The following is a 12,558-nucleotide window of genomic DNA, read 5'->3' as shown; positions in this document are numbered from 1 at the left end:
GCTTTCACTGTTTGGTTTTTGGGCAGGTCTAATGCCACTTTCCTTCTCTCTAGGTATAGGGCGACAAGCTGAGGAACTCACTGCTGAGCAAAATCGACTTGCTGTAAAGTAAGAAATGAATTCCCCCTAGTGATTGGTTTCTTAATTCAAAAAAGTTTTAGGATTTGGGTTTGTGGTTGGGCTTGTTTGGTTGATTTTGTGGGTTTGGTTTTTTGCCTTTGTAATGTCAGGACGAACTTAGTGGCCTGGCCATGAAAATGTTCATTGGTTCTTCCCAGTCCACAATAAGCCAAATGTCCCACCTGATTTTATTCCTTGCTTGAGCAGTTCTGATTTTGTAATGCTTCTGTCAGTATCTTCCTTACACTAAGTGCTTCTCTGCTACATTCCTTATTTCTTCTATCCAAGGCTTTGGCCTTTATCACCCTGTGCTGGTAAGTAAAGCACCAAAGTACTTAGCAACATCTCACTGACTTAACATACCCCATTTGCACCAAAACTACAGAGTCTTTGCTGCATCAACTCTTGTATTCAGACTAAGACTACACTATATGGACTGTTTGGCTGTTGTCTTCACCTTATCTGTGATACATTACTTTTGCAAGTAGAATGCTAGTTCTCTGTCAACAAACCACTGCTGTGAAAATTTTTCCTTTTTCCTTAGTTTTCAGACACTAAAATTTTGTTTTTCATATCTCTCTTTGTAGCATTAATACTCCTACTTCTTCACATTATGTGACTAGTCATCCTATCTTTCAGAGGGAGATAGCATGTTGATCATATGTTTGAGAGCTTCTTTTTCTGTTTTGTATCTCAATGGAGGTGCAGGTGCTTTTGGCTTTGTTTCTTTGTTTTGTTTTATAGAATAATTAGTTTACAGAATTTGCCTTAGACCAAAACTGCGTGTCACTGTGGAGTGTTACTCCAAGGCCAGGGAAATGATTTCCTTCATTTCCAAAGCAGACGACTCAGGCATCAGAAAATGTGCCTATGAGCTTCTTAAAGTAATTTCTTAAAAAGCAAATACCCTATAGGGAGGTTTGTGTAACTTTTGCTGTGACCCATAGCTATATGTCTATTTTTAAAGTCCGCAGCATGTTTAACCACATTGGACCCTTGTGACAGTAAGATTACTTCTAGTCAAGTTCTCACCAAATGCCTTTTCTTCTTTTCCCTTGTACGGTAGATGAGCTCATAATAGAGAAGCACATGCCAATAACTCAAGTCTCGGTGGCAGACAAGTAATAACTGAAGAGTTTTAAATCCCCTTTGGTAATACAGCCTTTTGTCTTCCCTCCTGTTCTTGGTTTGTTTTTGTTTCTCATCCTCTCCACATTCCTTTGTGCATTGCTCATGTCTCCCCACCCACCCATGTGCAGAACCTAAGTTGAAACGAATGACTTTAATTTTACTGTGGAGCTCAGAAGCTCAAGGAACGGACGCGGTTTTGCAGAACAGAAAGATGAGCCTTGCCACAGTTTTTTTTCCCTGCATCTTTGTGTGAAATGCTTTCACCAGGGAAATGATCATTTGGGCACTAACATCTACAATAACCAGCAAGCTGAATGCAGAAAACCCTGGCTAAGCTAACTATTTATTCAAACTAATTCTGCTTCAGAATAAAAGTAGACAACAGCAAATGTTTAACTGTTGCTTAGTTTTCCTGGTAGGAATTTATGTTTTGATCAGAAAGACTTTTAAGTGGTTGGTTTATGTGTGTGTCCATCTGTCTTGGACAGAAAAGTCTTGAAACACAGTGCCCTAGTTTCTGTTCTCATCTGGGGATTCCTTGTTTGCTTGGATGATGGCTGTTAGCACATTTGTGGAGAGCACTGTGTATCTCAGTGCTGAATTTAGATGCTGGTGTTTTCTGTCACATAGATAAAGCAAGCCCAACAATTTACAGATTACACTAGCACTGAGAAGCTTGTACATTTTTCTTTTCCATTCTACTAATCTGTAGCAAGGACAGTGGATATTCTTTGTTTTACTTCTCATATAACCTCACTTCTCCCTGCCCAAGGAACCCAAGGGATATGCACTTGTAGAATGGCAGTGATGAATATGACAGACTCACATTCAACTTTTATCTTCAGCTATCTTTTAAGTATTTTTTCCCCCTTTCAGTTCCTTCTCTTGTTTGTGATGGAATACAGGCAATTATTTCCTTTGTTTACACACCAGGATAGAGTGCCTCTTCTTTCTCTGTCTCTCATCATACATCCTACTTTTCAGAAAGCAGAACTGAAGGGCGGATGAGAGCTTTTCACAGCTCTGAGGGTCCTAGTCTTAAATGCTCCCTGCCCTGTGTGTTTTTGTAACAAGGCAAAGCACTGCATTGCACAGCGTGGTGAGACCAGTGTTATTCAGCCTCTGGTCTGCCAGCCATTAATGGTCCCTGATGTACTAAACAGATGTCCTAAAACAGCTACCAGCTTCTCACTCCTGGTACTGCTGGCCTGTTGAAAAGGATTGTAGAAATATAGAGTGTAGAAGAAAGACTCTGCTTTATTTTCTCCAAACCAGATCTAGTGAGCTTTCAACTGGGGGATAAGGGTGGTAAGAGAAAGCTGGGGCCTGAGCCAGACACAAAATATAAAGCATTCATGAAAACCTTTGCTAATTTTTACCTAGTGGTTGTTTTTGTTTTGTTTTGTTTTCTTGTTTCGTCGTGTGTGAATGATTTTCACAGGACAAAGCCTTCTCTACTGGAGTATTTAAGTTATCTCCTCAATTTTATGAGCATCATAGCTGGGCCTTGCAGCAATTACAAGGACTATGTAGCCTTCATTGAAGGGAGGCACGTGCACATGAAACTATTAGAAGTGAACTGGAAGCAGAAGGGTTATGACAGACTTCCTGATCCTTCTCCAACTGTAAGTTTTAAAATGACAAAGATTTATTGCTAAGGGCAGGAGATTACAGCTTGGGATGTGATTGTCATAATTAAAAACTAAAAAGAAAACCCATTTTTTGGATTATCTTCCCAGTAAAAGTTACAGATTTGGGTTTTTTTATGAAGTAGCTGCTTTTTCTTATCACAGAGTCAGGGGTGAATGGGCTAGTGTCTTCCTCCTGAGTTCCCCAAATGTGTTTGGCTTGAAAATTTGGTCATTTGGTGTCCTTTATGCAATGATGGGAATGGTCTGCAGGTTCTGACAATGACAAGTTCAGCTCCAAACAGAAGAGGAAATGTCTGGGGAAAACAGAAAATCAAATGTCACCTAAAGTGCAGATGTTAGAAGTCTGTGAATCGCAGCTAATCAGAAAATGTAGCTTGTTGAGGTGTTTTGCAAGAGAATCTCACACTTTAAAGTAGCTTGGAGGTCACTTTTCACATTGATTAACACTATTTTTTAAATATACTACTTAAGACCCATGGAAGAAAGAAATGTACAGTTCATGGAAGAAGGGATCTGTCACTTGGGAGAACTATAGAGAAGTTGCCAGGGCATGTAGGAAAGCAACAAAGAAGGGCAAAGCCCTCTTGGAACTAAAACTGGCAAAGGAAGTAAAAGAGAACAAGAAGGGCTGCTTCAAATATATCAGTAGTAGAAGGAAGAGTAGGGACAGTGTGGGCCCACTGCTGAATGAGAAGGCAGCCCTGATAACTGAGGATGCAGAGCAGGCAGAGTTGCTGAATACCTATATAGATTATACGGTCCTACTCTGGCAGAGGAGCTGGACTCAAAGATCTCCAGAGGTCCCTTCCAACCCCTAACATCCTGTGATCCCATGATCCTGTGATCCCAGCCAATTCCCCTCATTTGTATACTGAGCGTGACATCATATGGTGTGGAATATCCCTTTGGTCAGCTGGGAACAGCTGTTCTGGTTGTGTTCCCTCCCGGTTTCTTGTGCCCCTCCAGCTGCCTTGCTGGCAGGGCCTGAGAAGCTGAAAAATCCTTGACTTTGTATAAACACTGCTTAGCAACAACTGAAAACACCAGTGTGTGATCCCCAGTATTCTCATACTAAATTCAAAACACAGCACTGTACTAGCTGCTAGGAAGAAAATTAACTCTGTCTCAGCTGAAATCAAGATCTGGTGTCAAGGAAATTTTACTCCTGATTTGTATTTGAAGTCGTGTTTCTAACTACTGATGTGATTGTCATTAATACTGGTGTATAGGAAGCTGGGGAGGAGTGTTTGAGTAACAGTATGGCCTCCCAGGTACCCTGTATCATGGGAAGATACACATGCCATGTAAGATGTACAATGTTTGGAGAAGTGATTGTTAACAAGATCTCTGGGTGGCAGCCAGACAATAAGACCTGTTACTGTACCTGAACACTGATGGGTTTGGATTCCAGGAGGAATCCAGTACATAATAGTCCAGGAGATGACAGTCTGTATAGGAAAGATTTCTCCTTTATGTTCTAAGGGTCTGGATTTTTGGTTGCTTTCTTTCTCATTTGAGGAACTTCACTAACTAAAGGAGGAGTATCTTGTGAAGTTCATTACCAGTTTTGAGTTCTAATTGTCTTTTGTACCTGTTAGATAGTTCTGTAAGACAAATCAAAGCTTTGGCTGTGGCAACCTCTTCTACATTACTACATTAATTAATATCAACTTTATAGTTGCTGAATTTATGAGTTCTTGAAGCACATTGGTGTTGTATGTTATGAATACCTACTTTTTTCCCCCCCTCTCTTAAGCAAATGTTTGTAATGATTGTTTTGCTGTTTGTTCTTTTTAGGGAGCAGTGATGTACAAATTGTGTATCACACTAGTATCACTCCTTTTTTTCTTGACACTTACCAAGAACTTCCCTATGGCCTATATTATTGATAATGAATTCCTTGCTAAAACACCCTTCTTGTCAAGACTTGGTTACCTGTATGTGGTAACTCAGGCAGCAAAACCAAAGTACTACTTTGCATGGACATTGGGTAAGTATCGTCACATCATTACTTCTTGTAGATAGCTGCTAAGTTCATAAATGTGGAAGGGAGTCTGAAACATTGAAACATTACTGAGAAGGAAAAAAAAACAAACCAGTCCCTAGATCCATAGTTCTCATAGGAGATATGCACTTGCTCCTATCTTCAGTGGATCCTACTGCAGTGGAGAGATATCAGAAGTTTTGAAAATCCTGGATGAGATCTCTCCTAGCTTGTCTGACATCCCCTGCTCCAAGAGCCAAAGCTGCTTTTCCACTTGTTGCCAGAAAAGTCAATGTAGCAGTAGCCTCTTAGTGAAAACTTTGTACCAAAATCTATTTTACAGGAATTGAGTGGGTAAAAAAGTTTTGCCTCCTCTAAACCTTCATTTTTATGTTTTATTCGTAATTTGCCACTTATATCTGTATGATTGGGAGGTTTAAATTGGTTATGCTGGCTCAGGCTCTCCAAGCAAGTTACAGTGCAAACAGATCTGTCTTCCTTTAGAGACATCCTTAGAACATGCATCTGTATTGGAGTGCTTCAGTGCTTATTGAGGGACTGATGTTAGGCTTTGCCTCTAAGGCAGCTGTCTGATCCTGTACACATCAGCTTTCAGCGTTCAAGAGGAAAGATTGGAGAACTAGGGGGAGAAGGTAAGGAATGAAGCAGGGGATGGAAGGACTCAAGAATCTCTGCAATGAAAAGTAGAACAAGAAGATGGTTCATCATAGAGAGAAACAAATTTATTTTGTTAGGAACCAGCTGGACTGGTGGTCAAAATCACCTTTTTTATGTTTTACCTTATTCCTTTTAGAAATTACATTTTCCATCTTTGTGTGAGGAGTCAAATCCTTATAGGCCAGGCTGATAAATGAGAGACTGAGGGTTTTTTGCTGGTATTACAAGACTTTGTTTGTAAGGGAAATCCTGAAAGCCCAGTCAGCAATGCATACACCTGAAACTGACAAGAGTGTCATTGGGATGGAATGGAAAGAGCCAGGGAAGCTCATTGTGAGTCTGTGATTACTCTGCTGGGAATAAAACTGGCAGATTGAGGGAGGACAGCCAGGACTGACATGAGCCACATGAGAAAAGCTTTGGGATAAAGAATTACTTGCTCAGAAACTTATTTCTGTGAGATCCAATGTTAATTTGTTGCCTCCATTCTTCCCCCATTGACTAAAAGTCCATTGTCAAAGAGAGAAACTGAACTTGAATTTGTGACATGACGAAGCCACTGAGGCTGTAGAAATACCTTGCAAATGAAGGGCTTTTGGAAAGGCACATATTGCATACTGGAGGGTGAGACCTCTGTAATGCACATTGCAAATCCAGGCAGCAGAATAGCAAACACTTTGTCCTTTTGCCATTCAGCTTGTGGTGGCATGGCTCAGGGCATTATGAAAGTGCCTGCTGAAGCTGCTTCGGTAAGTGCTTGCTGCCCTCAGAAAAGGGCAGTCACACTATTGTGTGAAAGCCGTGGCTGAATTCCTCCAGAAAGACAGAAAACTCAGCATCTTGTTGCATTAGCAATAGTCATGGGAACGTGGCTGCAAACATAACTTGAAGCTGTCACTGAAAGCAGTTTGAGACTGAGAGCCTGCATCCAGGAACTTTGAAAGCAATGTGTCAGAGCTGCGCAAAGCAGCAGGGGAATCTCTGATGGGCTTTGCCAAGGTTAGGATGTCATGAACAGTTCAAGGGGAGAAAATAGCAATTCTGCTCATCACAGCTTGCTCTGCATACAGCAGCTTGGGAAGCAAGAGGCCTATGGGTCTGCTGTATTATTATGTCTTTGGATTTCTGGTTTCATGCTTTTGGCAAAGAAATGCTAAGCAGTACCTGCTACTCTTGAAGCAGCAAGATGGAGCAAATCCAGGAGGCCCACTGTTCAAGAGTGGCAGGTACACACGGCTCTGGTCTCTGCAATTGGGTGTGGTCCTGTGAGCATTGCAGCTTGTTACTGATGTCGGCAAGAAACACGCCATAAGGTAAAAACAATTTCAGACAGGGTGTTTGAGGAGTTTTGGCTTGGTGTTGTGTGTTTTGTTTGGGTTTTTTTTCACAGAGAGAGAATTAAAGATGTGGAAGTGTTTCTTTCCATTGGTAAAATCTAGCTCAGTTAATAAAATTGAAAGCTTCAGGTTAGAGAGGGTTGTTCATTTATTTGTCCATTTATTGTTACTCCTTGATGCTTTTAATTGATTTTCTCCCTGGTTTTGTGCTCTGGGCCTCTTCCATGAGCTTGTGCTTGTATTCACAGCACTGAAAAGCAAAATCAGTTTTCATTCTTGGGCAATAAATGCTGATCTCTTCAAAGTGTAACTTAATCAGGCTTGTATTTTGTAAATAATCTAGAAGGAAAAGTGTTACCTGCATTTTTGCTTCCCTTTTTCTTCCAATAAGCCTTGCTGTTGGCTGCACCTAGTGATCCAGAGGTAACGAGTCCCTCTTGTTTTCTTAGTACAGTGAGAGAGGATTTACAGCAGGGGCATGTTAAAAGCAGAATCCCAAGACCTAGCGATGAGATAGCTGCCAGGCAAGGCTGAAATGGAAAGCAGCTCATCTGTGTGCTGCAGAAGAGCAAGAGCGCAGCATGTGAAATGCTTGCCATTACTCAAACTTCTACTTATACTTAAAGAGCAGTTCAGTGTGTAATTGATGTTACCTGATTTGTAGAGATGATGAAGTACTCAGGGAGGCACTGAGCAACGGGGTTAGCAAAAGGCTTTGTCTGTGGACTTAGGAAAACAGGCATGTTGAAGCTCTTAACAGGGATAGTGAACATGTCTTTGAGACGTTACAGGTGTTTGGAATTCTGAAAAGTGCTGTGGCATCCAGGTACACTTCTGAGGAAAGTGCTAATTAATTTGATGGTAACTCTTGTATAACTCTCTCAGGTGGGTAATAGAGATGAAATAATGGGAAAAGCAGTTTCTATCCCTTGCTAGTTTATGTTACTGTTTTATTTCCTCAGTCCAAGGAGTAGCTAAGTCTTTCTAGCTAGGGAGTGACTCTTGCGTTGCTTCAGTGCAGTGCCTCTTTGCCAAGAGGAAACTTGTTTTTGAAAGAGAGGATTCTACTTGCTACTAAAGCTGTCTTGAATGTGTATTTGGTATCCTTCTGACTTGAAAGAGAATGTGGCTTTTTGAGCAGACTTGATTTGACTTGTTTTGCTGTGGCATTACAGCAGATGCAGTCAACAATGCAGCTGGCTATGGCTTCAGTGGAGTTGATGAGAGGGGCACTTTCCACTGGGACCTGTTGTCCAATTTGAATATCTGGAATATTGAGGTGAGTTAAAGGAGTAGCTGCACTGGTCTGTTTACAGAGAAAGGGGCAAGATTAGTGGAAAGAAGCTTTCCTAGAAGAAAAATAAGTCTGTGGCACTAATCTACTTCCCTTTAACATGGAGAGGTTTTGTATTTTATCTGCTGGGCAGATAAAAAGCATCAGCCATGCAGCCTTCATCACACTCTGTATTCAGGTTGCATTTCTGAATAGTTTACAGAGGGCTAATAAATGATTAATCAGATGTTTAATAAATGAGCAGTCAATTACTGTAGATTGTGGCTGAGTTCAGTGGGTCAATAAAATGCTCGCAGCTATGATTCTCAACCATCTGTGGTATAGTCTGTTTATTTACTTCTAATAGCCTTCCACTTTTTGTAACCTAGTTGAGATGGGGATGTTAGTGAAAGAAGCTGCCACAACAAATGCAATGGCTGGGTCACTGCACATGCCTGGAGTGCTTCTCATAAATGGAGAAATGCAAGGGTTGGAGAAATATCTGGTACAAACCAAGCAACTTGAATGGGACCTAGCAAGGCCACATGGAGCCTAAATGGCTGTTGATCTAGGGCTCCACATTGGTTCTCAAAACAATCTGTCACACATGTTTCTTGCGACTGCAGTGTACTTCAAACATCCATTAATCTTTTGTGTTTGTTTCTCTAATGCAAAAGATGGCCAATGTTAAGTTGTTTGCCCCAAAGAATATTCTGTGAATGCCAGGGAGATGTAAAAATGTTTATGTGACAGAAACAACCTTCTAAAGGCTTCTCCTCTTTAGAAAGAGGAGGAGCTTCCTTCTCTGATTCTGTAGTTATGATTGTAAAAGGAAAAGCAGGTGAAAACAAATTGACTGCATTATTACTGAATGATCTGTGACTGAGTATCCTATAATAGCTCTTCTCAAAAATGAAAGAGCCCTTATAATTCCTGTGGAAAAATACCAAATGTGGAAGTTACATTAGATGGTCTATCTTTCTCAATGTCCTTTCCTGTTGTTCTGTGTTTGGTTTTGTTGGCCTTTTCTTTTGTTGTTGTTGTTTTTAACCTTAATTAATCCTCAGTATACCTCTCTCCCTGAGTGGTACAGAATATACAGCCAAAAAATGCTTTGTAGTCCTTGATACAGCATGCCAGATATCACTCTGAGAACTTGAATCAATATCTAGTTCAGTCTGAGGGCAGGAGATGATCTTTACCTTGATGAGCTGAGTTGATCCTGCTTGAAGGAGGCAAGTGAATTGCAAGCAATGCTTTCTAATCAAGCCAAAATAAGGAAATGGGAACTTTTGCTCCTCTCTATCCACTGAACTGCAAGACTCTTCATAATCTTTTTTATCTCTACTGGTCACATGGGCAATAGAGATCAGACTGCAGAAATTATTTCCAGGAGCATAAACCAAAGTGTTTTCCATTTGATTTGATCAAGTGTGTGATGAGAAATAGAGGCTAGAGAGACCATTACTTAGGGTGAGCCCTGAACTGTCAGTATGCACAAATGGACTGACGCTTCAGTGTGATTGTACAACGTGTTTTCAGCAGGTATAGCCACTTACATATGTAAAATTGCTTAAGAATTGGGCACTTGAGTGGTAAGTGTGAAATTACCTGCTCTGTCGTAGAGATAAACACATAGCAGCAGTTGAGAGTGCATTAAAATGGGACAGTGGCTAAATGCATGTTGGGGACTTGAAAGCAGCATTAACGTTTTGACAGCAAATGACTTCTTTCTCTCTTGGTAATGTAACAGGGGAGCTTACAGGAGGACAAGAGAGTGACAATGTTAGTTGGAAGAGAAATCATCTTTTTCTTGGCTACTCTTGGTGCAGGAATGCAATTCAAACATGGCAGTACTGCATTGAGAAATGACTAATGATTTTAACTCCTTAAACACAGAGAATAAGATGCTAGCCTTCAGGATTCTGGGTAGAAGTACAAAATATCTGTGCATTTCTTTTGAAAACCTTTGCTTTTAATACATCTTTCCAGCATGCCTTTGCCTTCAGCTGATAGGGGGAAATAATGTGGTGTCACTGAATCTCATCACTGTTTGGTGAGGAGGCCTTTAGAGTTTTCAGTCAGCAGGCAACAAGCAAGGGGCAGTAGAGATGGAAAGCCACCGGAGGTGAAGCTAACCAGGATTAGGGGAACTGACACTGAGTAGAGTCCAGCAGTCCCCTAAAGCTAGGGGAACTGGTCTCACGAGGAGTTACAGGTGGTTCTCCCAGGATAGTGGAATCCATTCTGTTTTCTCAAGCTGGGCATTGGGCTGCTAACTGGCTTCTAAATTTAGTCTAAAATTGTATGTCTGTGTTTCTCCTTTTGCAAATAATGCATTTCTTTTAGTTCTTATAACACACCGGTGTACTGGGGAGGTCCAGACTGTGTGGCAAGCAATTTCTTCCAAAACCCAAGCTGTTTATGAACAGAAAGGAAGGCCAAGCACTTAAAACATGAAAGCATTTTAGATTTCCCATAATTGGAAAAGTAACCAAACATTGTGTTTAATTTTACAAAACAAAGTGAGATTTTTACAGGGAGTGCCAAGTGTTAGCAGCAAGCAATCAGTGCTGGTTAATGTGCCTCCCAAAACGTTTTAGTAACTGTGGCACAATCTTCACAGTGGTTAGCTACCAGAATTAACATCCATTTCCATCTATCTCCTGTCTAATTTAACATACAAGTAATGTTTTACAGGTTTGAGTGCTAACATTTTATGTAAACTTGTTTCTTAGACTGCAACAAGTTTTAAGATGTACATTGAAAACTGGAACATTCAGACAGCTGCCTGGCTAAAGCGGTAAGTAATGGAACAGTAATGCAGGACCTAAAAACTCTAGGCAGCCTGCAAAAACACTGACTGGTGAAGCCTTCCCTTCCTCCCTGCCTGCTTCCCTTCCTCCCTGCTTTTCTGTAACAGCTGGTGGAATACAAGGGTGTTTGGTGCTGTAAAGTTTTATTGCTGCACATGTAAAATGCCCGCATTTTATATATGAGCAGCAAAGCCATAAATGAACTTCAGATCTTCCATAATAAAAGATAACAGCTTTTTGATGGCCTCTTTTAGGCTGCTGCTTGCCTCCATTATTCTTGCTGCACTGTTTCGCTTGGCCATGTTGTGTTGTCCTGTGTATTTACTGCCGGAGGTGAGCTTCAGTATGTCACTGAGATTCAGCTCAGTTAGAACTTAAGAGAAGTCTTTAGAGGCCTGATGTAGTCTGGTTTGGAGTTAGCAGCAGATGCTTTCCAGGGAGTCCTCATTTAGGATACAGAGAAGAGATCTACAGCATGGGAAGATCTGATTTTTAACCCATGACTGCTAAGTGTATCAATCATAGAACCATCACAGAATGGTTTGGGTTGGAAAGGAGCTTAAAGATCATCTAGTTCCAACCGCTTTGCCATGGGTAGGAACACTTTCCACTAGATCACATTGCTTAAGGCCAGTGTCCTTGAACACTTCCAGGGAGAAGGCATCCACAGCTTCCTTGAGCAAGCTCTTCTAGTGCCTCACCACCCTCAGTGTAAAGAATTTCTTCTTAATATCCAGTCTAAATCTACCCTCTTCCAGCCTGAAGCCATTACCCCTCATCCTTGCATGTCAAGTTTCATAAATGGAGCTGCCAGCTGTTACTCATGACTCTTTTTGTCATGATTAAGGCTCATTGTACAGTGTGGTGTCAAAAATGCAGATACAGATTTATTGTGGTTACTATAACCATTGTTGTTAAATATATGCAACTTAAAAGTCAATGTTTACCAATTTTCATTATTCAAATGATGTTCCTTATAAGTTCCTGATAATCTTGACTCATTTCTTGGAACAGATAGCCAAATAGGTTGCTTAGTGTGTTCTTGGACTGGTTATTTGCTTGCATTTTGGGGGTAAGATTTTGGGCTGATAATTTTAGCAGAAATTCTCTGCTTTGCAATAGTTTATGACCCTCCCTGTTGTTCCCAGCCTCTGCCAAATTGTCCATGCTTCAACAAGACGAATCAGCTGACAGATATTTGATAGCATGTAGATGTCACACCTGCTCTGTAAGGAAAGGGCTGGCTAGGGCAAAAGATTCATAGGACTTGTTGTTCTAACTGTAAACTGAGGTGCTTTGTGTTTCTGGGGCCTTCTTTGGCTTCCAGGTTTGGAGTGTTGGTCTCTTCCACTTGCTGGCTGCCATGTTTAGGGTTGGGGGTCTGTGGGTTCTTTTCCCACTCACTGTTGCTGGCTGTTGGCTACTTGGCTTCTGCTTTCACTGTGAAGTACACTGTTATGGTATTGTACATTGTATCATTTCATTAAAGTCTCCTTATCTCAGTCCATTATTTCAGCTGTTAGGAGCAGGCACTTCTCTGTCCAAAGCTGAGAACCTCAGATACCCT

The 12,558-nt window shown here is 41.0% G+C and overlaps 1 protein-coding gene across 2 annotated transcripts in view; it reads left to right on the top strand.

Moving 5' to 3' along the window:
- Positions 1-12,558, top strand: part of MBOAT1 (membrane bound O-acyltransferase domain containing 1) — a 62,700-nt gene that overhangs the window by 43,039 nt on the left and 7,103 nt on the right. For both annotated transcript variants that reach the window (XM_064161052.1, XM_064161054.1), the window contains exons 6-10: positions 54-108; positions 2,693-2,876; positions 4,701-4,893; positions 8,078-8,181; positions 10,914-10,978. In XM_064161052.1, coding sequence (XP_064017122.1) covers positions 54-108; positions 2,693-2,876; positions 4,701-4,893; positions 8,078-8,181; positions 10,914-10,978 — 601 coding nt within the window. The remainder of the gene's footprint in view (positions 1-53; positions 109-2,692; positions 2,877-4,700; positions 4,894-8,077; positions 8,182-10,913; positions 10,979-12,558) is intronic.

This window comes from Pogoniulus pusillus, chromosome 21 (genome assembly GCF_015220805.1).
Source record: "Pogoniulus pusillus isolate bPogPus1 chromosome 21, bPogPus1.pri, whole genome shotgun sequence".
Classification (NCBI taxonomy): Eukaryota; Metazoa; Chordata; class Aves; order Piciformes; family Lybiidae; genus Pogoniulus; species Pogoniulus pusillus.
This window is presented reverse-complemented; position numbering and strand designations above follow the sequence as displayed.